General features: G+C 37.3%; 7 protein-coding genes across 7 annotated transcripts; 1 reads left to right on the top strand and 6 right to left on the bottom strand.

Annotated features, from left to right (window-relative positions):
- Positions 1-957: 957 nt before the first annotated feature.
- agpat3 (1-acylglycerol-3-phosphate O-acyltransferase 3) lies at positions 958-12,698 on the top strand. The gene is made up of 11 exons (XM_008328916.3): positions 958-1,207; positions 6,703-6,760; positions 6,852-7,082; positions 7,621-7,790; positions 7,935-8,096; positions 8,396-8,549; positions 8,636-8,738; positions 9,166-9,241; positions 9,493-9,691; positions 9,832-9,916; positions 12,692-12,698. Exons 3-11 carry the CDS (start codon positions 6,905-6,907, stop codon positions 12,696-12,698), a joined length of 1,134 nt encoding a protein of 377 aa, XP_008327138.1. The 5' UTR covers positions 958-1,207; positions 6,703-6,760; positions 6,852-6,904.
- A 1,433-nt stretch (positions 12,699-14,131) lies between these two features.
- On the bottom strand, positions 14,132-15,061 carry LOC103392329 (olfactory receptor 142-like). Its single transcript, XM_008328915.1, has one exon. The coding sequence runs from the start codon at positions 15,059-15,061 to the stop codon at positions 14,132-14,134; it is 930 nt and encodes a 309-aa protein (XP_008327137.1).
- A 1,060-nt stretch (positions 15,062-16,121) lies between these two features.
- LOC103392302 (olfactory receptor 142-like) lies at positions 16,122-17,467 on the bottom strand. Its single transcript, XM_008328886.2, has one exon. It carries the CDS (start codon positions 17,067-17,069, stop codon positions 16,140-16,142), a length of 930 nt encoding a protein of 309 aa, XP_008327108.1. The 5' UTR covers positions 17,070-17,467; the 3' UTR covers positions 16,122-16,139.
- Positions 17,468-18,286: 819 nt separating this feature from the next.
- Positions 18,287-19,598, bottom strand: LOC103392328 (olfactory receptor 52D1-like). Its single transcript, XM_008328914.2, has one exon. It carries the CDS (start codon positions 19,217-19,219, stop codon positions 18,287-18,289), a length of 933 nt encoding a protein of 310 aa, XP_008327136.2. The 5' UTR covers positions 19,220-19,598.
- Positions 19,599-20,881: 1,283 nt separating this feature from the next.
- Positions 20,882-22,119, bottom strand: LOC103392327 (olfactory receptor 6K2-like). Its single transcript, XM_008328913.2, has one exon. It carries the CDS (start codon positions 22,050-22,052, stop codon positions 21,138-21,140), a length of 915 nt encoding a protein of 304 aa, XP_008327135.1. The 5' UTR covers positions 22,053-22,119; the 3' UTR covers positions 20,882-21,137.
- A 627-nt stretch (positions 22,120-22,746) lies between these two features.
- LOC103392326 (olfactory receptor 4P4-like) lies at positions 22,747-24,367 on the bottom strand. Its single transcript, XM_008328911.2, has one exon. It carries the CDS (start codon positions 24,352-24,354, stop codon positions 23,428-23,430), a length of 927 nt encoding a protein of 308 aa, XP_008327133.1. The 5' UTR covers positions 24,355-24,367; the 3' UTR covers positions 22,747-23,427.
- Positions 24,368-25,611: 1,244 nt separating this feature from the next.
- LOC103392325 (olfactory receptor 52E4-like) lies at positions 25,612-26,594 on the bottom strand. The gene has a single exon (XM_008328910.2). The coding sequence runs from the start codon at positions 26,580-26,582 to the stop codon at positions 25,632-25,634; it is 951 nt and encodes a 316-aa protein (XP_008327132.2). The 5' UTR covers positions 26,583-26,594; the 3' UTR covers positions 25,612-25,631.
- Positions 26,595-26,992: the final 398 nt, after the last annotated feature.

The following is a 26,992-nucleotide window of genomic DNA, read 5'->3' as shown; positions in this document are numbered from 1 at the left end:
AACATTCCAGATTGGTTTCACAAAAAGACCCAGGGATTTGTGCATACAACACCATACTGTTCTCAAAGCTGGCGTCCAAACCAGCTTTAGCTGCAGATACGCATTTACGCCAGCAGAGGGCTAAATACGTCCAAAGTTCAATCCAACAGTATCGTTCAATGTGTACAAGAGAAAAACAGCAGCAATTTAAACGTGTATTTCCTGTTGAAAACATAAAATAAAGTTGTGTGGGATTAACGGTGCTGTCTTGGATTTGTGTTGTGTTTAAAGAGATGAAATTAAAAAAAAAAAAATGATTGTGGCTCTTAATCCCATTCGATTTTTTATTTATTTATTGCATATTAAAGACTAAAATTTAAATGCTTCGTCCACCTGACAGGATGTAGACCAACAAGGCACGTACATTATACTGACAGTGACAATGAGGTTGTGACAGGTGGATAATCCATCAAAACTATTGTGGACAACACAACTGTGTTGTAAACGAGATAGACATTTAGTCTCTTCCGGTATTAAAGAAATACTTTTTTACAACGTTCCTTCACTGATCCATAACAAGACCACATGGGGAGATCAACAACAACATGCTATAGTAGAAAATGTGATTTTTCTTTTTTTTTTTACCATTCTTTTCGGTCATGAGGTAAAACATTAGATGCCCTAGTTCTTATTAAAACAGAAATAAATTTAGTGTAAAATAAAAATTAAAACCCTAGTGATTCAACAAGGTGTCATCCACAGAGGGCTCATTCTGTGGTAATATAATACTGATAATTACTATTAGGTGATTTTATTATTTTATTTTCACTTTCTGCCAGAATAGTTACAAAGTCAAGTCTAACTTTGACTATCACAAAGCCAGATGACCTAACTTTAATCACATAAAGAGGCTTTGAAGTGGGGCTTTAAAGTCAGAATAAAGAAATAATTAAATTAATAATAAGTGTTATCGTGTGAGGAGTCCAGTGCCGGTGACCGGATGTAAGGCTTGCTACCTTCAGATGGGCTTTAAGGAAATGTTGGGCTTTAACCGACAAACAATAGCGGTCCTGCAAATCGCATTACCTCAAGTCATTTTTATTGCGTGTCTGGAAACGGACAAAGTGAGGAGGGTTCAATAACAGCGTCACTCCTAGTCCCGGAACCCAGAAAAACGCATAGTAAAACGGAAAGAGAATCTACATTCTCCTAGGCTAATAATATTCAGGTAAGAGTGCACAGCACCGTTACTGCCGACTGACCGCTATCCTTAGCTGCCTAGCACTTAGCACGTTAGCAAGAAAAACATTTGGCTTTGGCCAAATTGTTCTGTGGGTCATAAAATTAGGTGGAAACCCGAATTTGTGGTGCCATATGTTTTGCGTTTGTCATACGTTTGAGGCACAACTTAAACACAAATTAAAGATAGTGTTTTGGGTAAGTTAGCCCGCTAGCGTGTTCTGTTAGCAGGTGGCTCTGTCCTTCCACAGCACGAGTTACGGTAACGTTAGTGAGGAGGGAGCATATGATAATAAAACTGCAATATTCCTTTGCAGAAATAGAACTAAGTGGTTCTATTACTTATACTTAAAATAATGCATTAGTGCTGTTTTATTTCACGACTTGGAATACAGTAGGTTTATAGCTCACGAAACATAATTTAAAAAAAAAAAAAGAAAAATCCAGGCAGTGAAGGAGGGGTGGCTGCTCTTGCTGCACCGGCACATGCTATGCTCTGATATTATGAAGTCAGTGGTTATACGTTTTTTTGTGAATTGATGTCAAAAAATGAATAAAATAACAACAAAACTAAGTAGACGCTGCTGTACGTCATGTGCGCCAGTTGGCAGTCACCAGCGTCGTACGACTTACAGTCGCGAGGTTACTGGAGTTCATTCTGTTCTAAAACCAAAGCTAACTTTAGGCTCAATGCATGGTTTTGACCTTCGATTTGAAAGTTCTGCGAGAAAGGTAAGCGAGTGCCGCCAATGCCATTATCACATTGTACAAGTTTATTAGGTGTCGGACCCACTAGCTGCCATTCCAGTCATCAATTACATAAGCAGTCTTTAATAGATTCATAGTGATTTCAGTTGTCAAAGTCGTGATCTTCGTTCAAATTCGAGCTTTGTCTTGTAGACAGTAGAGAGCACTGATAGGACTAGTTATGGAAGCCTACTTATGGAAACCACGTTAAACTAAAAGCAATGGATTGTAACAAGCAACTGGGTTGTGTACAACTAATGTAATGAAATGCTATACATTCTATAGAGAATTATGATTTAATATTATTATACGAAATCTTGTGTTTCATTCTGATTAGTTGGCTAGCCATTTGAATGACAGAAAAAGAATGTCAACATTTAGCAGCTTCTCCCTTAAGTTGTTTGGCTGTTAGCATCCTTTAATAAAAAGTAAAAACATGAAGGACAACAGTTTGAGGACCGCAGTGCCCTTTTCTACGGCATGTTATGTTATGTTTGGTTAAATGGAAAAAACTAGGATAGATTGAGGAAAACCAACTGAGGTGCAGTTCAATTCAGAAATAAGTTAGTAGTGTTGGTTTATGTCAAGCTGATCCCCAGGATGTTTTTACATGCATGATCTTTTTTTCTGAGGTTAGTTAAGATAGCTTTTTAATACTGCAATAGAATATGGAAGTCATGGAAGTGATTACTTCCATGACTAATCACGTATTTTCTTATTACTGGCATATGACTTACCATTGTTTATTTACTTAAATGGTTATTACTTCATTTCTTGCATAATACTTATTACTTGCCCATTAACTGCTCACTTAATCTCCCACGTACACAAATATCTTCCTGTTCATTTATGGAATACAAATTTACTACTGTACTACTATTTACTACTTACTGTAATTGCTTACTTAATTACTTAGTAACCTACTTACTTTTTTAATACCAAAATTGGGATTTCTACATTACCCACAAGGTTTTCATTCTCTAATTTTTCCCAATTTTGGCCATATCTTTTATCAAATGTCTATCTGAGTCATGCACTATACATGATGTGCTGTTGGTGTAAAGTCCAGTGGTCACTTTGGTAACTTCAACACCTTTATCAGTTACTTAAGAGAAGAACTGGCCTCAAGGACTTTGAGCTAAATATACTTTCATGTGTTGATAACAATTTGTCTGATCACCTTTGTCGCTGTTCACTGACTGACCTCGGTTGAAGGAATGTCAGGAAGTCTTAGTTCAAGGCTGTTTGATTATTTTGTGGCTAGTTTGCTAATTGATTTAACCTATTCTGAAAGTTCACTTTGAACCAGTATGGTCAATATATGTGCTGTGCTGTTATCTCCGCTGACATGAACATTTTTATTAGCCTTTGTATGCTCTTCTTGTCAAAGCTCTTTCTCAAAAGTCATAAGACTAATACTGCTGCAGACTAAAACCTATTAGTTGTAGCAGCACGCACTATGAGGAGTCACTTTCAGCCTCCGTGAGGCGTTTCTACGCTGTCTGTCTGCCTTGTTTTTGTGAAGCACGTTCTACCTTACGCAACTCTGCCCATGTTTCAACAGGATTGTGAGATGGTGGTGAGGGTGTGGTGTAGATATCTTTCATAGCCGGTGTAGTTACGCTTCTGGTATATCTGTATAAACACACACAATCTTTGATTTAGCTGTTTAGTGTGTTATTACACCTTTGCTCACGTTCTTTCTTCAAACAGAAGGTGTTCTGACCACTTCACCTTTCAGCCAGTTTTCAGCAGGTTCATTGTTTTAGCTATTGACGATTTCAAAGATGTTGGATTCAAAGTATTTAACAGTCCATGTAGCAGTGGTGGCTTAGTGGTTAAGGAAACAGGATCTGTTCCGGAAGGTTTCAGGTTCGAGTCCACTGCCAAGTTACCATTTAGGGTACTCTGAGCATGGCACTGTGTCCACTTACTGCTCCCTGGGGACTTAAAGCTGCCCCCATGCTGACTGTGGTGATGGGTTAAAAGCAGAGGTCACATTTGGTTTTGTGTGCAGTGGTGCAGTGCTGTGTCACAATGACACAGTTATTCACTTTCTTTTACGTTTTTATATATTCAGTTATTATGAAAGTGCTTTTGTGCTGGGTTGAGCAGCTGTTTGGAAACAACAATGACCTTCAGGGTCCAGCTATTACAGTGTATTGTTATATTGGGCTTAATGTGCACTGACTGGTCAGTCAAAGCAGGACAAATCAACTCAGTGTCTCTCTGCTGGTTTCTGTAACTCGTTTTCTTTATCTTTGTGACATTAATTGTACATACGATTAATCCTGATTTAATTTAAATAAATTTGAAGCCCTACAGAGTTTTAACAACTATTATTCTACAATGTCGATGGACACATGTCAGTTTAGATGTAGAATAAAGGTAGTGCTGGTGAGGACAGAAGAGAAACACCTGATTTAAGGAATTGGTTTTAATCCATTCATAATTAGATTTGACCTAAGGGGAATTTGGCACAGGTTTGGCATAAGTTTAAAGTAGCTGCCCAGAGTAAAATGTTAACCTAGCCTTAGATGTAAGCATGTGGATCTCAGTGCTACACACACATGTTTATGGGTTTTTTAGTTTAGGAGATCATCGTACACCTAACAAATGCCATTCTGCCAGCCCAGCTAATGGATGACAGAGCCTTCTTTTGTGTTGATGTTGATGAAATGTGACACATCCAGGGTGCCCATGGCCTGCTAATCAGTGCTAATCTAATCCAGTGGATTAGAGGGTGGGAATACATGTAAGACAGCATTTGTGTTAGACTGGTGATGTGTCTCCTTTAGTTCTCTTTCAGTCTTTGTTCCATGCACTTTTTATCAGGTAGTAATTCAGTTGATTTAAGTTTCCTTTTGTGCCATTCACCATCAATGGAAGTCTGCAATTGTTGCTAATTTTGCAGAAGATTTCAACTTTCTAGTCACCGCTAATTGCCAAGTCCTTTCAACCACCTTTTGGACCTGGAACCATCATCGTCTCTTCATGTTTTGGGAAACATGGCTGTGAAGCAGGACCACTTGTGACTCTTTGGTTCCACGTGCCTTATATTGTTTTGTTTTTTATTTTTATTTTGGCTTTGAATTGGTAAAACCAACCGCCAAAATGCTGAACCAGAATTCCGTGATGATTTTCACTGGGATTTGTGGAGCTTTGGTGCTCATGGCGATAGCATACTACGTCTACTGGTAAGATAAACAAGATGGTTTTGCTCATGAGAACTAATGTCTATGTGTGGTCGTAGTAAAATAATAGCAGCAGACGGACATCAGTAGCTTCAGAGTAGAGCTTTGCATATCAAATAAAGGCTTGGAGTATTACAAACAACAAAGGCGTGGTACCCACAAGCGTGTATTATGATGAACAGTTCTTTCCTGCATGAAAGCGACGGGTTGACCCAGGTTGGCACACATTTCTCAGGTAACACAAGGCAGAAGCAGCTGTCTGGCCTTAAGCTGCTTTGACCAAGTCAACGTCTCTAATCTTGTCTTCAGGCTGCTGCACCCGAAGGTCTAGTAAATTAGAACAGGTTCATTTTGTTATTCGGGAGGATTTCATATAAAAGTAGTCCATTTTGTTTCTTAACTTTTTGCAACTTTTAGCTCAACAAAAATGTGATGGCAACCATACTTGCTGAAATGGGTCACTGCCCTGATTAATTCTTTTGGGTTGATCTGTTTACAAGCACTAGGGCTTCTTATTTATGTATTTAAAAAACAAAACCTCACAATATAAAGATGTTTATTTTTGAAAATGTGTCATTCACTGTTCCGTTGAAGGCAAGCTGTCTTAAATTAATTTGATACTAATGACATATTTTACTACTTGATGTATTGTATTTTTAGTATTTCTGTTATTGAACATTCAGACAAAATGAAATCTATTGCAGCTGCTGTTTTATTTTACAAAGTGAAATTGTTGAATGGCATGGAATTGAAAAGGCTGATACTTCATCTTGACTAAGAATGTAAATGACTCTATTAAGTCTGTGTAGGTTCTCAGTCATCCAGGTCATTTCATCCAAAAAATAGTTACATCAAAAGCAACTGGACGAAGTATTTTTTTAAAAACGTTTCGCCTCTCATGTGAGAGTTTGGTCTCTTGAATCTCTGGCTCTTTATAGTTTTACTTGTAAATTCAACACGTGTGGTGCTATCTGCTAAATTAACAGATAACGTGTGCAGATAACTTAGTCTGTGAAATATTAATAAAGAAACCAGTTACCAACGTGACAACATCAGAGGTGTTTGTGTTCCAGAGGTGAGATGTGTTGGCAAGTGTTTGTTTAGCTCTTTATTTTTGCTGAGATGCATAAAAATGAGCAGCAGCACTGATCACACTTACATACCTGTTACTGAAAGGAGGTGACAAGTTGAATCATATCAAAAAGTATTTTAAGTTGTTTTTTTTAAATTATTATTATTAAAAAAAGGTTCCTGGTATGTGAACGGCATTGCTTCTCAACAGGCCTGTGTTCAAGCAGGCAGTTCTCCTTTTGTTGCAATGTGCTACCTTGCCACTAGATGTCACCAATTTCTGTTGGTTGTTTTGCTTGTTACAAAAATCACACTTAACCCTAACCTTCTTCATCCTTTGAAAACAAAAATGCTATTACCATACATAAGGCAAAAAAAATTAAATAAATAAAAAATTAAACATTGAATATATGTTTGTTTGTTTTATATTGATTTTTAATTTTGAAAATCTTTTTTGTCTTATTTCTTCCAGGACTGTACTATTGGCCGAAGGACCTTGTAAACGCGGCTTATAAAAGCATCCAGCTGTGGTAAGAGACAATTCTGTTATCGCCTTACACTGTGCCTCCACCCTGTTGACACCTGCCATCAAATGTACACTTGTTGCTCGACCTTCCCCAGGTTGGTCCTGGTGCGCAGAGAGCAGCCTACTCAGCACTCTGGGCTCGTCAGCCATGGCTCTGCTGGCCTACCTGAAGAGCCTGTTCATCCTGCAGCTGCTGATGGGCTTTGTGTTTGTGGTTAGCGGCCTCATCATAAACTTCATCCAGCTTTGCACCTGCATCCTCTGGCCCATAAACAAACAGCTGTACCGCAGAATCAACTGCCGGCTCTCCTACTCCCTCTGGAGTCGTGAGTGATTCAGTCCCTTCATTGTGTATTTAGTGATCTTAATATTTTATTAAACACAAATAAAAACTTACAATTTGTTATATTTATATCCAGACTCCAGCCTAATCATACTCATTTGGCCACTTGACTAAATTACAATTGCACTCTGTCTCTAAGTGTCATAAATATATAGGTGACAGTGGCCTGGTGGTCCACAGTGTCATGAAGACACACGGGACTTAACTATGTCTACCATTTGTTACAGATGTGAAACGGTTTTTATCATAAATGACTCAGAAGGAGCTAAAAGTCACCGAGGTCTGAGTTAGATGTTAAATCTGCAGCAGAACAATGACCAACAACAGCTGAAACTACTACACAGTAGTACTCAAATACACAGTAGTACACAACTACACAGTGTGCAGCTGGGAGTCAAACCTCACTATTATTATCATGTAAGGATCTGTCAGTTTGTCTAATGTTGCTCATCTACAGTGGATGATAGTATCTTTCTCCCATTGACTTAATATAAACATAGTATTTTGTTCCGTGTCTGCAGAGCTGGTGATGCTGCTGGAGTGGTGGTCGGGCACAGAATGTACTCTGTACACAGACCAAGCCACGGTGGATAAATTTGGCAAAGAGCATGTTATCGTCATCCTCAACCACAACTATGAGATCGATTTCCTCTGTGGGTGGACCATGTGTGAAAGATTCGGTATCCTGGGGGTTAGTGAAGATTTTCAGCCAATAAGACTTGTCCTGTCCTCGTTAGATAAGGAACTGTCAACATCACATGTTGCTCTTATTGATGTGAGACCATAATGTGGTGAATCCTTTCTTTTTTATCTCTTTCACCCGCCTTCCCTTTAGAGTTCAAAGGTGCTAGCCAAACACGAGCTGCTGAAGGTTCCACTGATCGGCTGGACCTGGTACTTCCTAGAAATTGTCTTCTGCAAAAGGAGGTGGGAGGAGGACAAAAAAACGGTCTTTAGTGGACTGAACAGACTGAAGGACTATCCAGAATTTATGTGGGTAGGTACAAAGTCATCCTTAAAGCTCGATCACCTCCAATCAGCCGTTTACACTCAGCAGTTTGTACAGCTTTTTGTACCAACACTTTTATTCCCTCAATTTGTTTCTTTTGCATTTCTTATATTTATTTATTTTTATTTATTTGTATGTATGGATTTATTTGCTTGTATATGGAGATAAAAGTAAGTGGAATCAAATAATAAAATCAACCTTACTGCAATAAGATGTCGATTAACTTAACTTAACCTTAACTTAACCGTGGTTCTGTATTTGGTATTAACTCTTTTTCACCTTCACAGTTTCTTCTGTATTGTGAAGGCACACGTTTCACTGAGAAGAAACACCAGATCAGCATGCAGGTGGCAGAGAGTAAAGGTCTGCCCAGGCTCAAGTACCACCTGCTCCCCCGAACCAAAGGTTTTACCACCACCCTGCAGTGTCTCAGAGGCACAGGTAGTGTATAGAAAAACACACACAGTTTGTTACATTTGACATCATTATGTTTTAATGGGATTTCTAATTCTTTTTTTTTTTTAAAGTTTCTGCTGTGTACGACGTGACGTTGAACTTTAAAGATAACCAAACTCCCACTCTCCTCGGAATCGTTCACGGCAAGAAATACAAAGCTGACATGAGTGTGAGGTGAGTGAGTCAAGAGTGTCTTATTTACTGCCTATGACCAGATGTTACTGAAGCTCTCTCCTCTGGTGATGTCTTAGACTCTGTGGTCTCTGGTATTTAACGTTCTGTAACAACGGGCAGGACTGAAGGCTGCCATAAGCCTTGGTTATGGTTCCAAGACGCAAGACACAAGATACAGGATTTTCATAGTCCAGGATTCAAATCTGAACAAGGGAATTGAAATGTTTGACCTGAATTTGAGCTGATTATGCAAAAAAAAAAAAAAAGAATAGCTGTAAATACATATAATATATGAATATGTTTCTGCTCCCAGAATCCTCTGGTGTCATCATTGCCCTGGTCATGTTTTGTTTTATAAAAGTGTAAATACTGCAGAGTACGTATCATCATTATTGTTCACTCTGTAGTTAAAACTGTTCTCTTACAGACGGTTCCCTGTGGAGGACATACCTGACGATGAAGGGGAGTGTGCCAACTGGCTGCACAAGCTCTACCAGGAGAAGGTTGGACTCCATTAGGATAGGTTTAAGAAGAACTGTTTAGAACTGTTTATCGTGGTATTGATTGTCATTCAAGTTTGTTAAATTTAATTTAAGAAATTTAATTTCCTCTTCTTTACCACCTCCTCCTTTCCTCCTCCTGAACAGAGCATTTGTTTTTTTCAGTGCTGTTGTAAATTAAGTCACTCATTTTTCATGTCCTACAAAAAGCAATAACATATGTTGTTGAAAAAAGTTTTACATTTCTCTTTTAGGATGCATTACAAGAATTCTACAACAAGGAGCGAAGGTTCCCTGGACCCACTATTGTCCCAGCGCGGCGGCCGTGGACGCTCCTTAACTTTTTGTTTTGGGCCACTCTGCTTCTTTCTCCTCTCATTAAATTTGCCTGTGGAGTGGCGGTCAGCGGTTCGCCCCTCCTCATCATCGGCTTCATCATCTTTCTCATCATAGGTCAGCGACATCACAGAGTATTTCACCTACAGATACAGTGTCTCTGTCTACCAATTAGAGACACACACACATCACAACTCAGTGTGTGCTTTCTTTTTAATTTTAATTTATTCATTTATGATTCATTTTTTTCTTCCCAGCTTCCATAGCCATTCGACGGCTCATCGGAGTCACTGAGGTGAAGAAAACGGGCTCCAGTTACGGCGACCAGGAGGCCAAGAAAGGGCCCCGTCCCTCCCCCCCCCCCCCCCAAACCTCACTCCCCTTCTCCCTCCTTGTACGGCTTTGTCTTTACGGCCGTTCTGCAGCGTCTCACCCCTACTTATCTTTACTCTCCCCTGTGGAGGTAGATGAGCTGGGGAGGAGGTGCAGCTGCAAAAACACAATAGAGACCAGAGTTAGAGAGAATGAATGGCACTACAGGATGAGGCAGAGAAACCGGGGGAGCACGGAGAGGACGGGGTGGGGTGGGCGCGGGGGGGACTGGTTCAGGCTTCAGTTAGACACAGAGTGAGAGATGCAGCATAGTATTTTTCTGCACCCCCCAGCCCGACATGTGCTCCTTCGTTTTGCCCTCACAACACTCACACACACACATACCTTCATATTATCACACTTCATCTGCAACAGTTACAGCAGCTGGCTTTTCTAAGCATTATTTGAAAAGAAATCATCCAAGCACTTAACTTTTTTTCTTTCCTGTTAAGAGGCAGCATTTTAATTAAAGATATCTCATTATCACATCTGTGCTAGGATCAGGCAAACAAATGTACAAACTCCACATCATTGTCAGTAGCTGAAGGTGAAGAGACTGAAGCGTCTCGTCCTCACTTGTTTTGGTTGTGATAAACTGACACACACTAACATGTTTGTTCAGAGATGCTGGTGTTTAAAACACTCTGATTATGTTCATATTCTGTTCTTCCCCACATCAGATCCTGTTTTAAGTTTTTAAAGTAAAAATACATCCATGTGTTTTCTAATATACCTTGGCCAGTTTAACATGTTGTGTATGTATTTTCTAGTCCCATCTGCCCCCCCCCCAACATGACCAACCCCAACCCTCAAAACACCAGTGAAAATGCAGCTGCCACGCCTGGAGTTCCTCTGACTGTTGAATGGCAGTGGAGGAAAGGTCACCAACAGTCCTCACAGCTGCCTCCTGTTATTTTCTCTCCTGTTTTATACTCTAGTCGTGATGTTTCAACCTTTGCCTTAAATCAAGCCTGACGTGCAGAGGATTGCTTCATTTTTCAGCCCTTTAACACCATCCCTCCCACATCCACCCATCTCAACAGCAGTTCATTTGGTTCGTTTACTGAAATGACTGAATTGTTATTGAAAACCACTTTCAAGTACAAATCTAGGAAGTTTGCACTGAGGATCACAGATTTCACCACAATAAAGGAACTGAACTTCTGAGACTTGTATTTTTGATCCCAAAAATAGAAAAAAGTCTGGTGAGACAGAGGGGGAAGTTATTGTCCCGCACTCGTCTCCCCGTGCCAGTGTAGTTAACATGATTTTACTTTTGTTCCTCTTTTTCCGTCTTCTTGGTCACCAGTCCTCAGCAGCAGTATGTTGTGTACTTTCTGTAGATTTTTTAAAACTCAGACAGATTTGATGCAAAGCCTTAATAGACAGTTGCTGCTTAATGTAAAAATATGGAAGCTAAGTGATGCTAACCAGTTTAGCTGGGGCTAGTTGTCAAGTCACTTTTTTTTTCTTTTTTTTGAGGCGGCTGGGGCGTTTGGATAAGGAAACTAAGAATAAACAAATCTCATGATTGTAATTAATTTCCTTAAAAAAATAACCTGTAGATGTATTACCTCAATACTTGGTGAAAGCTTTAGAATCTTAGCCCTTTTTTTTACTTTTAGAAGATGATTTTACTATTATAAAGCCAAGTTCGGTTGGTTTTTTTTTTATCTCAAGGTGCATCAGTGCCACCTCCTGAGTGTTTTTTTTTTCCATTGCTTTATTTGTTTTATTTCATTTTCCCAGATGACAACAATTGAAAATATTAAAGGATTTCACCACATAACCAAAGTTACTGATTTGACTTGATTTTGTCTGTTTCTTTGTTTCCCCTCAAACTTAGATGAAAATGCAGTGGTACAGTGTTGTAGTCACTGACGCGCTGCATTGTTATTTTTCTTCATCAGCGGCCATGTTTCAGGCATCATGCATCCCTTCACCATGACACAGCCATATTGTCCATTTTGAAACTAGCTCAAGTGTGTAACTTAGGATCTTTAAATACCAATATGTAAATAAAGTCATGGTAGAAATTGTAGAGATAAATAAATCTAGCTGTTGGTTCTCACTCAACGTTTTGAATGGCAGAAAAATAAAACGTTTTTAAACAGATGAACCGGAGAAGATTTCTGAGGAAAACCGTGATAGTCTGATAGACTTGTACATTATGTAAATGATTGAGTTTCGAAAAGGCAGTGATGTTTTTCTGTCACATGACAGGTCAGTGTGTTCAGGCTGCAACCAAATGGAACAGTTGAATAAAAGCTACAACAGTGTGAAACTCCCGAGGTGCAGTTTGGAAAAATGATCAGATATTTTATTTTCAACTGTCTGACCTTTAAAATTTGGAGACGTAAACACTCTCAGCCTCCTGTCTAAAAAAAACACAGAAAAAGCTACTTTCACCAGTGATGCTTACAAGGCATTTTTCTGCGACTGTACATAATGGTGCATTCTTACTGTATTCATTTCTTTATTTTGCATGATGTGCATCAATGCACTGCCACTGAATCCAGTTAATTCTGACTCAGGGACTCTTTTAAAGACTGGTGACGAAACAGCTGTGGCATTAAGAAGAATTTCAATCTGAATAAAAAGGCTTTCTGGGGAAGCTGTATGAGTGGCTCTTGTTTTTGTAAAGGACCTTTGTCAGGACCTTTAGTTTCTGGACAATTATTTAAAATGACTGACAAACACCAACCTGATTTTAACTATTGGTTAATGTGTTAACCCGTATGACAGATACTAGTACTGTAGTAGTATTCGTCATACTGGTGTTATTTAGGTTCCCTCTAGTGGTACACGGATGAATCAGACTTTTACTACTTAGATAAAACGAAGGGTTTTAAAAATCCACCGTTGATCGTTCGGGATTCTACAATCTTAAAAAGAAATAGACAGAAACCTTTGACTTTTCTATGTCTATGACTTTTTCATAGACTAATATATACGATATATACGAATGTTATGAAGGTGAAAGTTTAAAAACAACTGTCTATATTTCCAGTTAATAAACATTGTAAAGCCCCTAACATGAACATCAAGACCAGAAAGCACCTTTAGCAGAGAAGACCATAAATATTACAATTTAATTGTAGAATATATTGTAAATTACGGTTTAAACGGCCAGATAATTTCGAACAAATTAATAAAATAATTATTTAAAAAACGTTTTTTAAATAATTATTTTATTTACAATTACAATAATTATTTTATTTACAATTATTTTATTTACAATTACAGTTCTGTGAAAATAATGGTGGAAATGCATATATCCCAGCCAGGATTTAAGCCAGTTAATGCAACATGATGATATCACGCGTTATCGCGAGAAAAGATTTTTACTGACTGGTGTCGGTCATGGAGACTGCTAAAAAAAAAGAAAAGAAAAGAAGGTGGACGCTGAATGGCGCCTTTTTCAAAATAGATGGACAAGGTAAGATTCTCTGGAGGAAAAGTTATTACCCGTCTATGTTTGGAACTAAACGTTATATCCAAGATACGAACAATGTTATGAGAACAAGTTTGAGTTGTTGAGTGAATTTACAGCAAAGAAGCTAAAGCCTCGAAGAGGGAGAGTTTGTGAAAGAAGGAGCTGCTATGGCTCCGGAAAACTATAATGATTCAATTCGTCACTTTGTCTAGACTACTATAAATGGTATCGAGTACATGCCACGTTTTCAGGTGGTATTATTTGGTTAATATATATCACGTTTTCCATGACATTTCTCGCACTTAATAATACATTATTTTAGCACATGACAAAAGTGCTGTTGTGTTTCAGTTCATATTCTCATCCATCCTTTTTAGTCACACAACAACGTCCAAGCTTTTTACATTGCCCATTTAAAGTAAAGTATCACTCAATTAGCACAATATATGATTAGTTAGTTATTTATTGAAATGATCCATTAGTTTAGCATGTTAATTTGTTGTAGTGCCAACCTTTTCCTAAAAGGTTTATATAGAATTCAAATGATGTAACTAAATGCTTTTCCTTCTATATCAACCTCTTTATTCTAGTTATTTGTTTTACAAATTACATTACTCATGTGCATAGTTTTTAATGATCAATGAGCCTTCAGTGTGGTCTGCTGATAGACAGACAGCATTAGTACAATAAACAAAAACTGTCTTCAGTTTAGATACAGTAAAGGTGAAAAGTGAGAATTCAGTCAGAGGTCATTTTCTGCCACTGCAGACAATATACATAATTCTGTTTCTTATTTTGGTGAGTTTAAATCCATATATGAGGGGGTTCATGAGTGGAGGGATTATGAGGAATTCTATGGCTATGAAGTTCTGTAGGCCTTGTGGTAACTTTGTGGATGCAAATCTCATGTACAACAAGTCAAAAACGATTATAATGAGGAAAGTGGTCAGAGAAATTAAATGAGGCACACAAGTCTGCATGAACCTGACCCTGTCATCGATGGATTTCACACTAGTTTTGACAAGATGCATATAAGTCCACATGATGAAAACCCCATGAAGCACATAAATCACAATGGTTGCGTAGGAAACAATATTATTTGAAACAATGTCAGACTCATTGCAGGCCAGTTTGAAAATCACCCAGTTCACACAGAAGAGCTTCTGAATTTTTGAACCACATAAGCTCAGTCTAGATGTTAGTATAACACTGATGGAGAAAATACAGAAGGGTGTTAACCAGGAGAAACACACCAGCTGAGTGACTCTCCTCTTTGACATAATTGAGCGATAATGCAGTGGTCGACAAATAGCCACGTACCTGTCGTAGGCCATAACTGCAAGAATAGACAGGTCACTGCAAGCAAACGAGTACATAATGAAAGCCTGAAACAGACATCCTTCATATGATATCTGTGGAATGGAGGTCAGCAGGTCTAAGAGAAATTTGGGATAAAAACCTGTGGTTCCATAAATACCATTAATACAGAAGTTGCACAATAAGACATACATAGGTTCATGCAGGTTTTCATCCACAATAATGATAGTGATGAGACAGATATTGAAGAACAAAATCACACAATAGTACAGTAATGTTAGTGCAAAAATGGTCATTCTGTAGTTCACTGTCTCATTTATTCCTGCTAGAGTGAAGACTCTGACAACAGAAACATTCTCCATTGAAGTAAAATTACTTTTCACAGCTAAAATTGAAAAAAAGTGTGAAACGTTTTGAGTGGAGGAGGCACACTGTGTTGTCTCCTCTGACTGTCTTCTTCCAAAATGTCTTCTTTAAACAGCTTTGACGATGACGTCAACACAACTGTTGGGAATTAATGCTATAGAAAGACACTGGGGAAAAACTCATGAAAATGTTTGGTAGTTTAGACAGTTGCATTTACATGTTGATCTTTTGAAAAATGAAATACATTTATTTATAAATAAACTATTTATGATTTATAATCGTGAAAAAAATATTATATACTCTGTCAAATCACATTTAGCAGAGACCAATGTCAAGAATGTTTTTAAGTGCAAAAAGACGTAGTATGTAAATATGTAATTACTAATATTGGTATCGGAATTAATACCTCATTTTAATCGTGCCAATCCAGCGACGCTGGTACTGCAAAGAAGCTTTTCATGAAAACCAGTTACAGACCAATCAGTTATGTTATGTATTTTCATACCACATTTAAGTGGAAGACAGTTGCAAGATGCACATAGACGGTTACAAGACATAGTGTAAGGTTCTGTTCAGTTACAATACGAGTAACAGAATAGAAAACCAGAACAGACTAAAGTCTCTTCTAAGTTTAACGGCTCAGGGAATAGATGAGTTTACACCTCACCTGGTCATTAATAATTTTGACTTATTGAACCTACATTTTGTGTGTTCATTCAGTCCAGTATTTCCGAAAAACAAACAAAGCAACAAGTTTTCCATGGCATTTTTTATACTTGTTTAATAATACATGGTTTCAGCACATAAGAAAAAAGTGCTGCTGTGTTTCAGTTCATGTTCTCATCCATCCTTCTTAGTCACACTACAACTTCCAAGCTTTTTACATTGCCCTTTTAAAGTAAAGTATCGCTCAATTAGCACAATATATGATTAAACACACATGATTAGTTATTTATTGAAATGATCCATTAGTTTAGCATGTTAATTTGTTGTAGTGCCAGCATTAGTACAATAAACAAAAACTGTCTTCAGTTTAGATACAGTAAAGGTGAAAAGTGAGAATTCAGTCAGAGGTCATTTTCTGCCACTGCAGACAATATACATAATTCTGTTTCTTATTTTGGTGAGTTTAAATCCATATATGAGGGGGTTCATGAGTGGAGGGATTATGAGGAATTCTATGGCTATGAAGTTCTGTAGGCCTTGTGGTAACTTTGTGGATGCAAATCTCATGTACAACAAGTCAAAAACGATTATAATGAGGAAAGTGGTCAGAGAAATTAAATGAGGCACACAAGTCTGCATGAACCTGACCCTGTCATCGATGGATTTCACACTAGTTTTGACAAGATGCATATAAGTCCACATGATGAAAACCCCATGAAGCACATAAATCACAATGGTTGCGTAGGAAACAATATTATTTGAAACAATGTCAGACTCATTGCAGGCCAGTTTGAAAATCACCCAGTTCACACAGAAGAGCTTCTGAATTTTTGAACCACATAAGCTCAGTCTAGATGTTAGTATAACACTGATGGAGAAAATACAGAAGGGTGTTAACCAGGAGAAACACACCAGCTGAGTGACTCTCCTCTTTGACATAATTGAGCGATAATGCAGTGGTCGACAAATAGCCACGTACCTGTCGTAGGCCATAACTGCAAGAATAGACAGGTCACTGCAAGCAAACGAGTACATAATGAAAGCCTGAAACAGACATCCTTCATATGATATCTGTGGAATGGAGGTCAGCAGGTCTAAGAGAAATTTGGGATAAAAACCTGTGGTTCCATAAATACCATTAATACAGAAGTTGCACAATAAGACATACATAGGTTCATGCAGGTTTTCATCCACAATAATGATAGTGATGAGACAGATATTGAAGAACAAAATCACACAATAGTACAGTAATGTTAGTGCAAAAATGGTCATTCTGTAGTTCACTGTCTCATTTATTCCTGCTAGAGTGAAGACTCTGACAACAGAAACATTCTCCATTGAAGTAAAATTACTTTTCACATCTAAAATTGAAAAAAAGTGTGAAACGTTTTGAGTGGAGGAGGCACACTGTGTTGTCTCCTCTGACTGTCTTCTTCCAAAATGTCTTCTTTAAACAGCTTTGACGATGACGTCAACACAACTGTTGGGAGTCATTAAATTGTACATGGGATCAGTGAAAATAATGCTTTTGCACTAATCTGGCTACTCTCTATTTTCAACACGGTGTAACAAAAATGATCAAAAACGAATTATAGAAATAAAAAAATAGCTTTGGGGCTGCCAGAAATGTATGATGTCAAAATGGCGTTACAATCCAAAAAAGGTTGGGAACCACTGATTTAGTCAGTCAAAGGAAACCCTCCAACATAACAGATGAAAGACTGTGACTGTGAAACACATTAGAAATAACACACACTTCTATTCCTTTTTAAATTAGACACCACATTCACTTTGTAGGAAAAAACTGTATTTTAGGGTCTTTTCTCCCAAACTGCTATTGGTAGATGATGCCCCACCGTTTGATACAGATCAAGTAACTGTGTCCACTCTCATTCTGATCAGGCTTATGGTCACGCATCGTGGTGGATTAGGTCAGTCATAGTGGATTATGGGGTTCATGGCAGAAGTGTGGAAACTGTGAGTAGCTCAGGTACTGACAAACTACTAATTACTACTGCTGTGCGGCATGATGCTGAAATGATTTATATAAAAGTAAAAATTATTGACATGATAGTGTTTTGTTTTATGGCAGTGTTGCTCTTATACATATGATGATAATCTTTTAGCACATCATAAAAAAAGGCTTTTATTTTGCCTTAGTAGACACTTTTTTGGCCAATGTATGCATTTTGTACATATATTTTATTCTATAATTTATATATTTATATATAAATACACTACAGGTAAAAATTACATACGACATACAACATACGACTTTTTGGTGTTCTTTATTTAAGCATATAAAAGGAAATGCATATATATTATTCACCATAAGATATTTGACAGCCAGAATGACACACACATATATGTATACATAAATATATTTCCCTTATAGATTTTATATATATATAAATGTTATTTATATATAAATATATATATAACATTTATGTATTAGAATATGCACATGTAAATTAGCAGTAATAAATTACAGTTTTAAATACACTGTTCAATAACATGACCTTGTCCATATTCTTTATTGACTCTATTCTATTCTATTATTTCAGGAAGAATTGCACAATACTTTTTCTAATTTGTGTCAATTTCATACCATAGATTAGAGGATGTGTGATTGGAGGAATAAGTATGTATGCGATTGCCATGAAATTTTTCACACTTTGTGATAAGTTTGTGTTGCCATATCTTATGTACAAAAGATCAAGTCCTGCACTGAAGATAAAAATAAACAGGCATATGACATGTGGCAGACATGTTTGCATGAACTTATTTCTGTTTTCATGAGACTTTAGGCAGTTTTTTATCAAAGAACCATAAGAAAATAAAATGAAAACAAAATGAAAAAAATAAATGGTGTAGTTAAAAGCAGGTACAATAACAGTTGCCACTGAGGCAGTACACGCTAATTTCCCAACCATTAAATTAATGCAGTATATTCTTGGTATATGGGAACCACACAGTCTTGGCAGTGCTGTTGTTATGGATCCAATCAACACCAAATGGATTGGCACAAACCAAGCAAGAAACACAAAAATGCCAACTTTTTCTTTAGTCATCACAGAGTTGTAGTTCAGAGGATGACATATTGCCACATACCTGTCAAAGGCCATGAGCAAAAGGAGAGACAAATCTGCACAAGATGAAGAGTGCAACACAAACCCCTGCAGCATACAACCAGCATAAGAAATGACATGAGTGGAAGACAGAAGCGCTTGGAGGAATTTTGGGTAAAAACCTGCTGTTCCATAGAGTCCGTTAATGCACAGATTACAGAGGAAGATGTACATGGGCTCATGGAGGTTCTTGTTGACAATTATTGTCACTATAATAGTCACATTCGCCATCCAAATTACACAGTAACACATACAAGTCAAAGCAAAAATAGTCAGCCTGTTATTAGCTGTGAGATTTAAAGGTGTCAGAGTAAAAACCACAGAATTGTTATCCATCACGATTAAAGTTCTTCTTCCCATTGTTAAGACAAAAAATTATATTAAAAAAGACATTAAACATTATGTCCCTTCCTTCCAAATAACCTGCGCTGCTATTCTAGGGCAAATTTAAATTCTTCAAGGGAAATGAACAGTCCAATCAGTGAAGTGAGATAAACCAGCTGACACTAACTTTGTCTTAAAGTTGTAAACTCAAACTTTAAACAATAACCCATGTAATGCTTGCATCACCCTCATTTATCCCAGTGGTACAATTTATGGAGCCGTTTGAATATAGACAGATATTAGTCAGAAAAGGTATGAAAAGCTGAAATTGTATTTCACTATTTTTCCTGAAAATATAAATATATTTTACATATACTATACTAGACTGAAGTTTTTCTTCTGTGTCACACATATCTACTTCTGCCATATTGTTGTGATTTTTAGGTGCCTCTATGTGATTCATTTGGTTTGCCTTTTTTAAAATAAATTCAAGGTCCAATCTTTCCACTACTACACTGTTGTAAATGGTCTGGACTTGTTTAGCTCTTTTCCTAATGACCCATTCAAGCACTTTATACTACAGGTTTTGCAAAGCCATGAATAATCAATCATTTGTCAATTCATGTTGCTGTGTGGCACAATATGATTCAATACCTTATGAGTAACTAGTTCAGTTATAGTGATCTGCAAAAATAAATAACATCTTTATTCTTATTGTTTCCTCTATTTCAACTGCTCATGATATACCAGCACTCCCATTGCCATCAGCTGGTTGATCGTGGTATCCTACTTATTGCACACCCCTGTTCTAAACAGTCTTGATCAACGAAGAAGTAACTCAGTCTAAACCCACCTGTGGTTTAAGCCATGCTGAAATTGAACCAGAATGTCATAATGCTTTCTAATGTCTCAAATCTCTTCTCTGTAGCACTCTGGGCCCCCGGCCCCTATGTTCAACAAAGGCCTTTAAGATTATGGAGGATCTTATGTCTACTTGAAGCTACTTGATGGAGACATGCCACTCTGCTTCTCAAGCATCGTCACCTCAACCATTTAACCACTGAAAAGTAAACCTTAGCCATAGACCTGCAACATTATGAAGGTAAGCCCTCAAGTGCTTCTAATTTATCAAGAAGTCGGCAGTCTAATTAGCTGATCCGTTCCAGGCTACACCGCTATCTTGTCCAATCTGTGTAGGGCCACGTGTTACAAAAACGCACACAACCTGCACACACTATGGTGGAACTTGAATTCATACTTGTATTTCTTACTGCATACACTACAGAAACAGCCTTTTTACTTGTCCCCGAGGCTATTCAGAAATTTCGTTAGTTCTTTAAATGGTCAAGCACCATCTTATATTTCCGAGCGGCTCAAGGTCTATAACCTGACACGTTCTCTAAGAACATTTTGTCTGTGCTTGTTGATCTTCCCCCAGACTCACATCTGACTACTGTACATCTGACTACTGTACATCTAACTTTCTTCTGTGCTTTTACTGTCAAACACTGTGAAAAGAGGAAAAACAAGACCATGTTTTTTTGGTTTCTGTGCAAATGTTACAACAAATCATTTCTTTATGAACACATTATCACATAAATTGATTTTCTACTATTAATTGTTATTATTATTATTATCATCATCATAACCAATAATAATAATTTACAGAATAAAGTAAAATAATAATCTACCATAAAATGCTGGGAACTGTGTATTTACTCCTCTAGGCCAACACAAGCACACCATATCAGCAACTTTAAGAAAGGTGCAGTGTGAACAATGCTGTCCATGTAGAAAAAACATTCAACAAGAAATCAGATAAATCTCAGTATAAATATTCATTCATTAAATTTAATGTTGTGCGGATGAGAACATAATTAAGTGAAACTTTGTACACTTCCATCTGTATGACAGCACAGCATGTATGTATGAATTTATTACCTGCATTTTTTTCTCACATGAAAAACAAATTCACAACCTTTTTACGTATTTGTGTCAGTTTCAACCCGTAGATCAGGGGATTCAGGATCGGAGGAATCAGAATGTATGCAATTGCCATAAAATTCTTAAAACTTTGTGATATGTCTGCATTTCCAAATCTTATGTACAAAAGGTCGAGACCTGCGCTCCACATGAAAATAAACAAGCATATTAAATGTGGCAGACATGTTTGCATGAACTTGCTTCTGTTCACACTAGACGTGATGCAGTTTTTAATCAGACAGGCATAAGAGAAGACGATGACAAGGAAATGCAGAGTATAAACAGTGTAGTTAAAAGCAGGGATAATCACTGATGCTTTTGAGGCAGTACACGCTAATTTCCCAACCATTAAATTAATGCAGTATATTCTTGGTATATGGGAACCACACAGTCTTGTTAATGATGTTGTTATTGATCCAACTAACACCAAATAAAATGGTACGAACCAAGCAAAAAACACAAAAATGCCAACTTTTTCTTTAGTCATCACAGAGTTGTAGTTCAGAGGTTGACATATTGCCACATACCTGTCAAAGGCCATGAGCAAAAGGAGAGACAAATCTGCAACTAATGAAGAGTGCAACACAAACCCCTGCAGGAGACAACCAGTATAAGAAATGACATGAGTGGAAGACAGAAGATCTTTAAGAAATTTTGGACAAAAACCTGCCGTTCCATAGAGTCCGTTAATGCACAGATTACAGAGGAAGATGTACATGGGCTCATGGAGGTTCTTGTTGACAATGACTGTCACAATAATCGTCATATTCTCCAACCAAATGAAAAAATAACATATAAAAGTGACAACAAAAAGAGTAACTCTGTTGGTGACCGTGAAGTCCAACCCTGACAGAGTAAATACAGAGACAACTGTTGCGTTATCCATCACATTCAGACTTGACTTATGGTCTCATTTACTCTGCACATTCAACACTGTGGTCCCCCCCCCGAACACGTGTTGTTCTCTTCTCTTTATACAGATTTATACCATATGACGATATTGAAGGATCCAACCAGAGAACTGAAACAAACCGGCTGGGACTGACTCCATCTAAATTTAGAACATTTAAAATGTTAAAAAAAAAATCTTGTGTCATCCTCATCTATCCTAATAGTGAACAAATGTAATTTTGCTGTACCAACATGAACATAAGTAAAGAAACAAAATTGTTACAAAGTATTTTTGAATTTAAAGTATTATAAAGTACTAAAGTAGAATCTGGGCAATAAATAAGACAACAATTGACAGGCTGACTGACACAATTGTCAAATGGATTGTTAGGGACAGTAGACTGATTAATAGTATTGAGGACGACGGCTTCATTTATGTCTATACAAATTATTATATTTCTTGGATTTTGTGTTTGTTTTTAAGCCTTGATGATAAAATATTACATGATATATATTGTAGTGGCACTTTGGCCCAGAGCCAATGTCTCTGTCGTTGGGGTGGAACCCCAGGGTTCACCTCCTGGACAAGTTTGAATCCCGGTTAGGGCGGTTGGTACCTTCCAGTGGACTCACCACCTGCAGGAAGGTTTGGGGGGGATGGTACGGTGCAATGTGCTGAGGGTGGTGACTGCTGCCCCTGCGACCCGGTAACGGATAAGTGAATGAAAATGGATGGATGGGTGGATGGATGGATGGATATATATTGTAATCATTGGAAAATAACTCATTTGTGTTTAAAAAAGCAGATTCAATTCAATTAAATTTTATAGACACAAGATATACAATACAATACAATACAGGTCTAGGTTTGCACAAAAAAGTAGTCAATATATTATGTGTAATATATAGTATATTTTATTGATAGGATATTTTGAACACATGTTGTACATATATAAAGGTTGTTAGCCATACAATTAAGTAAAAACGATTGACAATAAATTCTTCTCAAGACAGAGTTAGGGTTAGTTTGAAGTTTGTCATTAACACAGGTTTTTTTACACATTAATGAACGTTACCGTGAAAAACCTGGACATAGAATTAAACAAATACATTTGCTCATTCAAATATACGATAATGTAGACAAATCAAGGTTAAAAATGTATGACAAAATATTAACCACAAAGTTCTAAAAAAAAAGTTCAATATTACCATTGGGCCAAAACACACAGCAAATAAAACACTGGTGTAAAAAGAATCTAACAGACTCCGTCTCAGACCAAATAATTCAGTGATGTTTGAAGTTGAGACTGTGTTAATTCTGTAATCAGTGTTAGTTCTCTGACAGAGTGTAGCATTTAAATATGACCTTATTAATTCGTTTTTTTTTCACATGACAAATATTTCAAAATCCTGTCCCGTACTTTTGTCAGTTTCATCCCATAAATCACAGGATTGGTGAGCGGAGTAATAAGAACATGTGCAATGGCCATAAAGTTTTTAGTATTCTGTGATATTTCATCTTGGCCAAATCTTATGTATAAGAGATCCAGAGTTATGCTGAACAGAAATATAAACAAACATAATAAATGTGGCAGACATGTTTGCATGAACTTGCTTCTATTCACACTAGAAAAAAGGCAGTTTCTTATTAGGCAGGCGTACGAATAGGTAATGACAACGAAATGCAGTATGTAAACAGTGTAGTTCACAGCAGGAACAATGACAGCAGATATTGAGGCTGTACAGGCTAATCTATGAATCATATAATTAATGCAGTATATTCTTGGTATATGGGAACCACACAGTCTTGTTAATGATGTTGTTATTGATCCAACTAACACCAAATAAAATGGTACGAACCAAGCAAAAAACACAAAAATGCCAACTTTTTCTTTAGTCATCACAGAGTTGTAGTTCAGAGGTTGACATATTGCCACATACCTGTCAAAGGCCATGAGCAAAAGGAGAGACAAATCTGCACCTAATGAAGAGTGCAACACAAACCCCTGCAGGAGACAACCAGTATAAGAAATGACATGAGTGGAAGACAGAAGATCTTTGAGTAATTTTGGATAAAATCCTGCTGTTCCATAGAGTCCGTTAATGCACAGATTACAGAGGAAGATGTACATGGGCTCATGGAGTCTTCTATCTGCTAAAATTGTCACAATAATAGTCGTATTTGTCAGCCAAACTGCAAAATAACACAACAGGGAGAGAGCAAACAGTGTGGCCTTGTAGTTTGCCGTGCCATTTATCCCAGACATAGTAAAGACATAGACAGAAGTATTACCCATCACATTCAAAGTTCTTTTCTGCAAAGGCAGTAAACATTTTGTGTGTTATCCCCTAAAATCTATGTTGATCTTCCTTGGCCAAGTTTATAGCCTTCATGAGGATTGCACCATCCAATCAGTGAGTGAAATTAACTAAACCAGCTGAGACTAAAATAAAGTTTATCCCTGCTGTCTCTATGGTTCTCTAGGATGACGATGACTTATGTTGCCTGGAAAACTTTACTGACATCAAACCGACTCAGAAACTCCTACTGCAGAGACTATACACATATCACAAAGATAATAATTAGTAATATATCGTTTACAAATAAAACCCACATTAAAAACCCACATTTCAACTCTTAGCCTCGGTGTTTGTTTAGCAGGACAGACAAAACAAAGATATTGAAACTGCTGTTGACCTTGACTTATTTTTCACTCTGAGCCCAAAGAAGTCAGGACTCTTCTCTGTTGTCAGAATGCAAGAAAAAAGAAGGTTGATTATACACAAGAATTTAAGGTTGAGCGTACATATGTACTTTGGTGTTGATATATCCTAAATTAAAGAAATGGACCTGTGGTTTAATCCTGATGTCAATAAGCTGAACTATCCCTGAAAGTTTGAATTCATTTGTCGTCGTATAAAACTGAATTTGTCCCCTGTATTTGTGAAGGGAATTGGTGCTTGTTCAAGCATGTACTTTTGACCAAGTAGTGGAAGCAAACATAAGACATTAAGATAACCAGTATACATATGTTGCAAATCTGTGCATGTCACTTTGAACAACTGGAGTCAATGGGTACTGCTGTTGTCCTTTTGGGTTCCATTCAATACTTGGTAGTTTATACTGTATGTGGCTCTGGGGCAGCTTTGCTGTCAGTCTGTAGTAGACTGGCAAAACTTGTCTAGAGTCTGAAGTGCTTCAGTGGTCACTAAGTCTAGAAAAACACTAATGTATATAAGTACAGACCAAAGATTGCTTTAACCTTTATAATAATAGTTAGACTCAGTTTGCACATTTATTATTCACTATTATGCAACATAAAACATTTCAAGTTTATTTTGCCACAGGCAGGTTGTTTATTTAAACAATGAAACCCTCTGTCTTTTCAACATCAGATGAAAACTCTGTTTTCCGTATCATTATTGCTGTACTCTTGCTTTTTTCAGTATTAAGAAGCAAATGTATCAGTGTTTCAATAGAGGCAGAACATTTTGACAAACTTTGTTGTTGTTGTCGTCCGCAGTGGTTACTTTTCTTTAGAGTTTACCGGCAGGCAGGAACATTGAAAAGAGCCTAATGGCTCCATATCATTTGTCTTCTAAGCAAAGAATTTACAATCCTTTGGCGTATTTGTGTTAGTTGTAAACCATAGACCAGTGGATTGATAATGGGAGGAACGAGAAGAAACTCCATTGCCATGAAATTCTTGACAGCTAGTGGTAAATCCAATTGACCAAATCTTACGTACAGCAGATCAAATGCCACAGCTGTGATAAAAGTTGACAGACAAACAACATGTGGCAGACAGGTTTGCATAAATTTACTCCTGTTCTCACTTGAATACAGGCATTTTTTAATCAGATAAACATAAGAAAAGAAAATCAAAGTGAAATGCAGTAGGTAAACTGTGTAGTTCATGGCAGGAATAATGATGTTTGCTACAGAAGGAGTGCAGGCTAACTGTCCAATCAAAAAGTTGATGCAGTAGAGTTTTGGTATATGTGAACCACACAGCTTCAACACTGAAGTTGTTATTGTTCCCACTAAGACTAAATAAAGAGGTATGAGCCAAGCAAAGGTCAAAAAGATGGCAACTTTTTCTTTAGTCATCACAGAGTTGTAGATCAGAGGTTGACATATTGCCACATACCTGTCAAAGGCCATGAGCAGCAGGAGAGATAGCTCTGCACACACCGACGAGTGCAAGACAAACCCCTGCAGGAGACAACCGACATAAGAAATGACATGAGCGGAAGACAGAAGATCTTTGAGCAACTTTGGATAAAAACCTGCCGTTCCATAGAGTCCGTTAATGCACAGATTACAGAGGAAGATGTACATGGGCTCATGGAGTCTTTTATCTACAATTATGGTCACAATAATTGTCATATTCAAAAGCCAAATCACACAGTAACATAGAGCAGTTAGAGCAAACAGAAGTGCTTTGCTGTTTGCAGGAACATTTAACCCTGACAGTGTAAAAACAGAAACTATTGAAACATTGTCCATCACAGTTAGAGACATTCAACAAAGTGCTTTTCAACATTCTGGAACTTACTGGTGTCCTTACTCAGATTTATATAGCTCCAGGCACCATCTGTGAGGATGAAATGATCCAATCATTGAACTGGAATTGGCCTGTCAGTATCTAAGGCCTTCCCTTCTGGCCTAAATGGTATCAGAATCTGACTTATTTTTCAATAGAAATAGAATAGTCTGTTCTCATCATTCATTCTCATTCTCAGCTTTTCACTTGTTTACGCTGCTTCCAGCCATATGTACTCAACGAAAGTTGTATCAAAAGTATGTTTAAAATTGGGTATTGTGAGGCAACATTGACCTATAATAGTCAACTACATACATACGTACATATGTAAACATTGTGTGTGTGTTTGTGTGTGTGTGTGTATTACCTTATTTTAAACATATTTTTG

The sequence above is a fragment of the Cynoglossus semilaevis genome, chromosome 16 (assembly GCF_000523025.1).
Source record: "Cynoglossus semilaevis isolate Cse_v1.0 chromosome 16, Cse_v1.0, whole genome shotgun sequence".
Lineage (NCBI taxonomy): Eukaryota > Metazoa > Chordata > Actinopteri > Pleuronectiformes > Cynoglossidae > Cynoglossus > Cynoglossus semilaevis.
The sequence above is the reverse complement of the archived record's forward strand: the minus strand, read 5'-3'. Positions and strand labels throughout refer to the sequence as shown.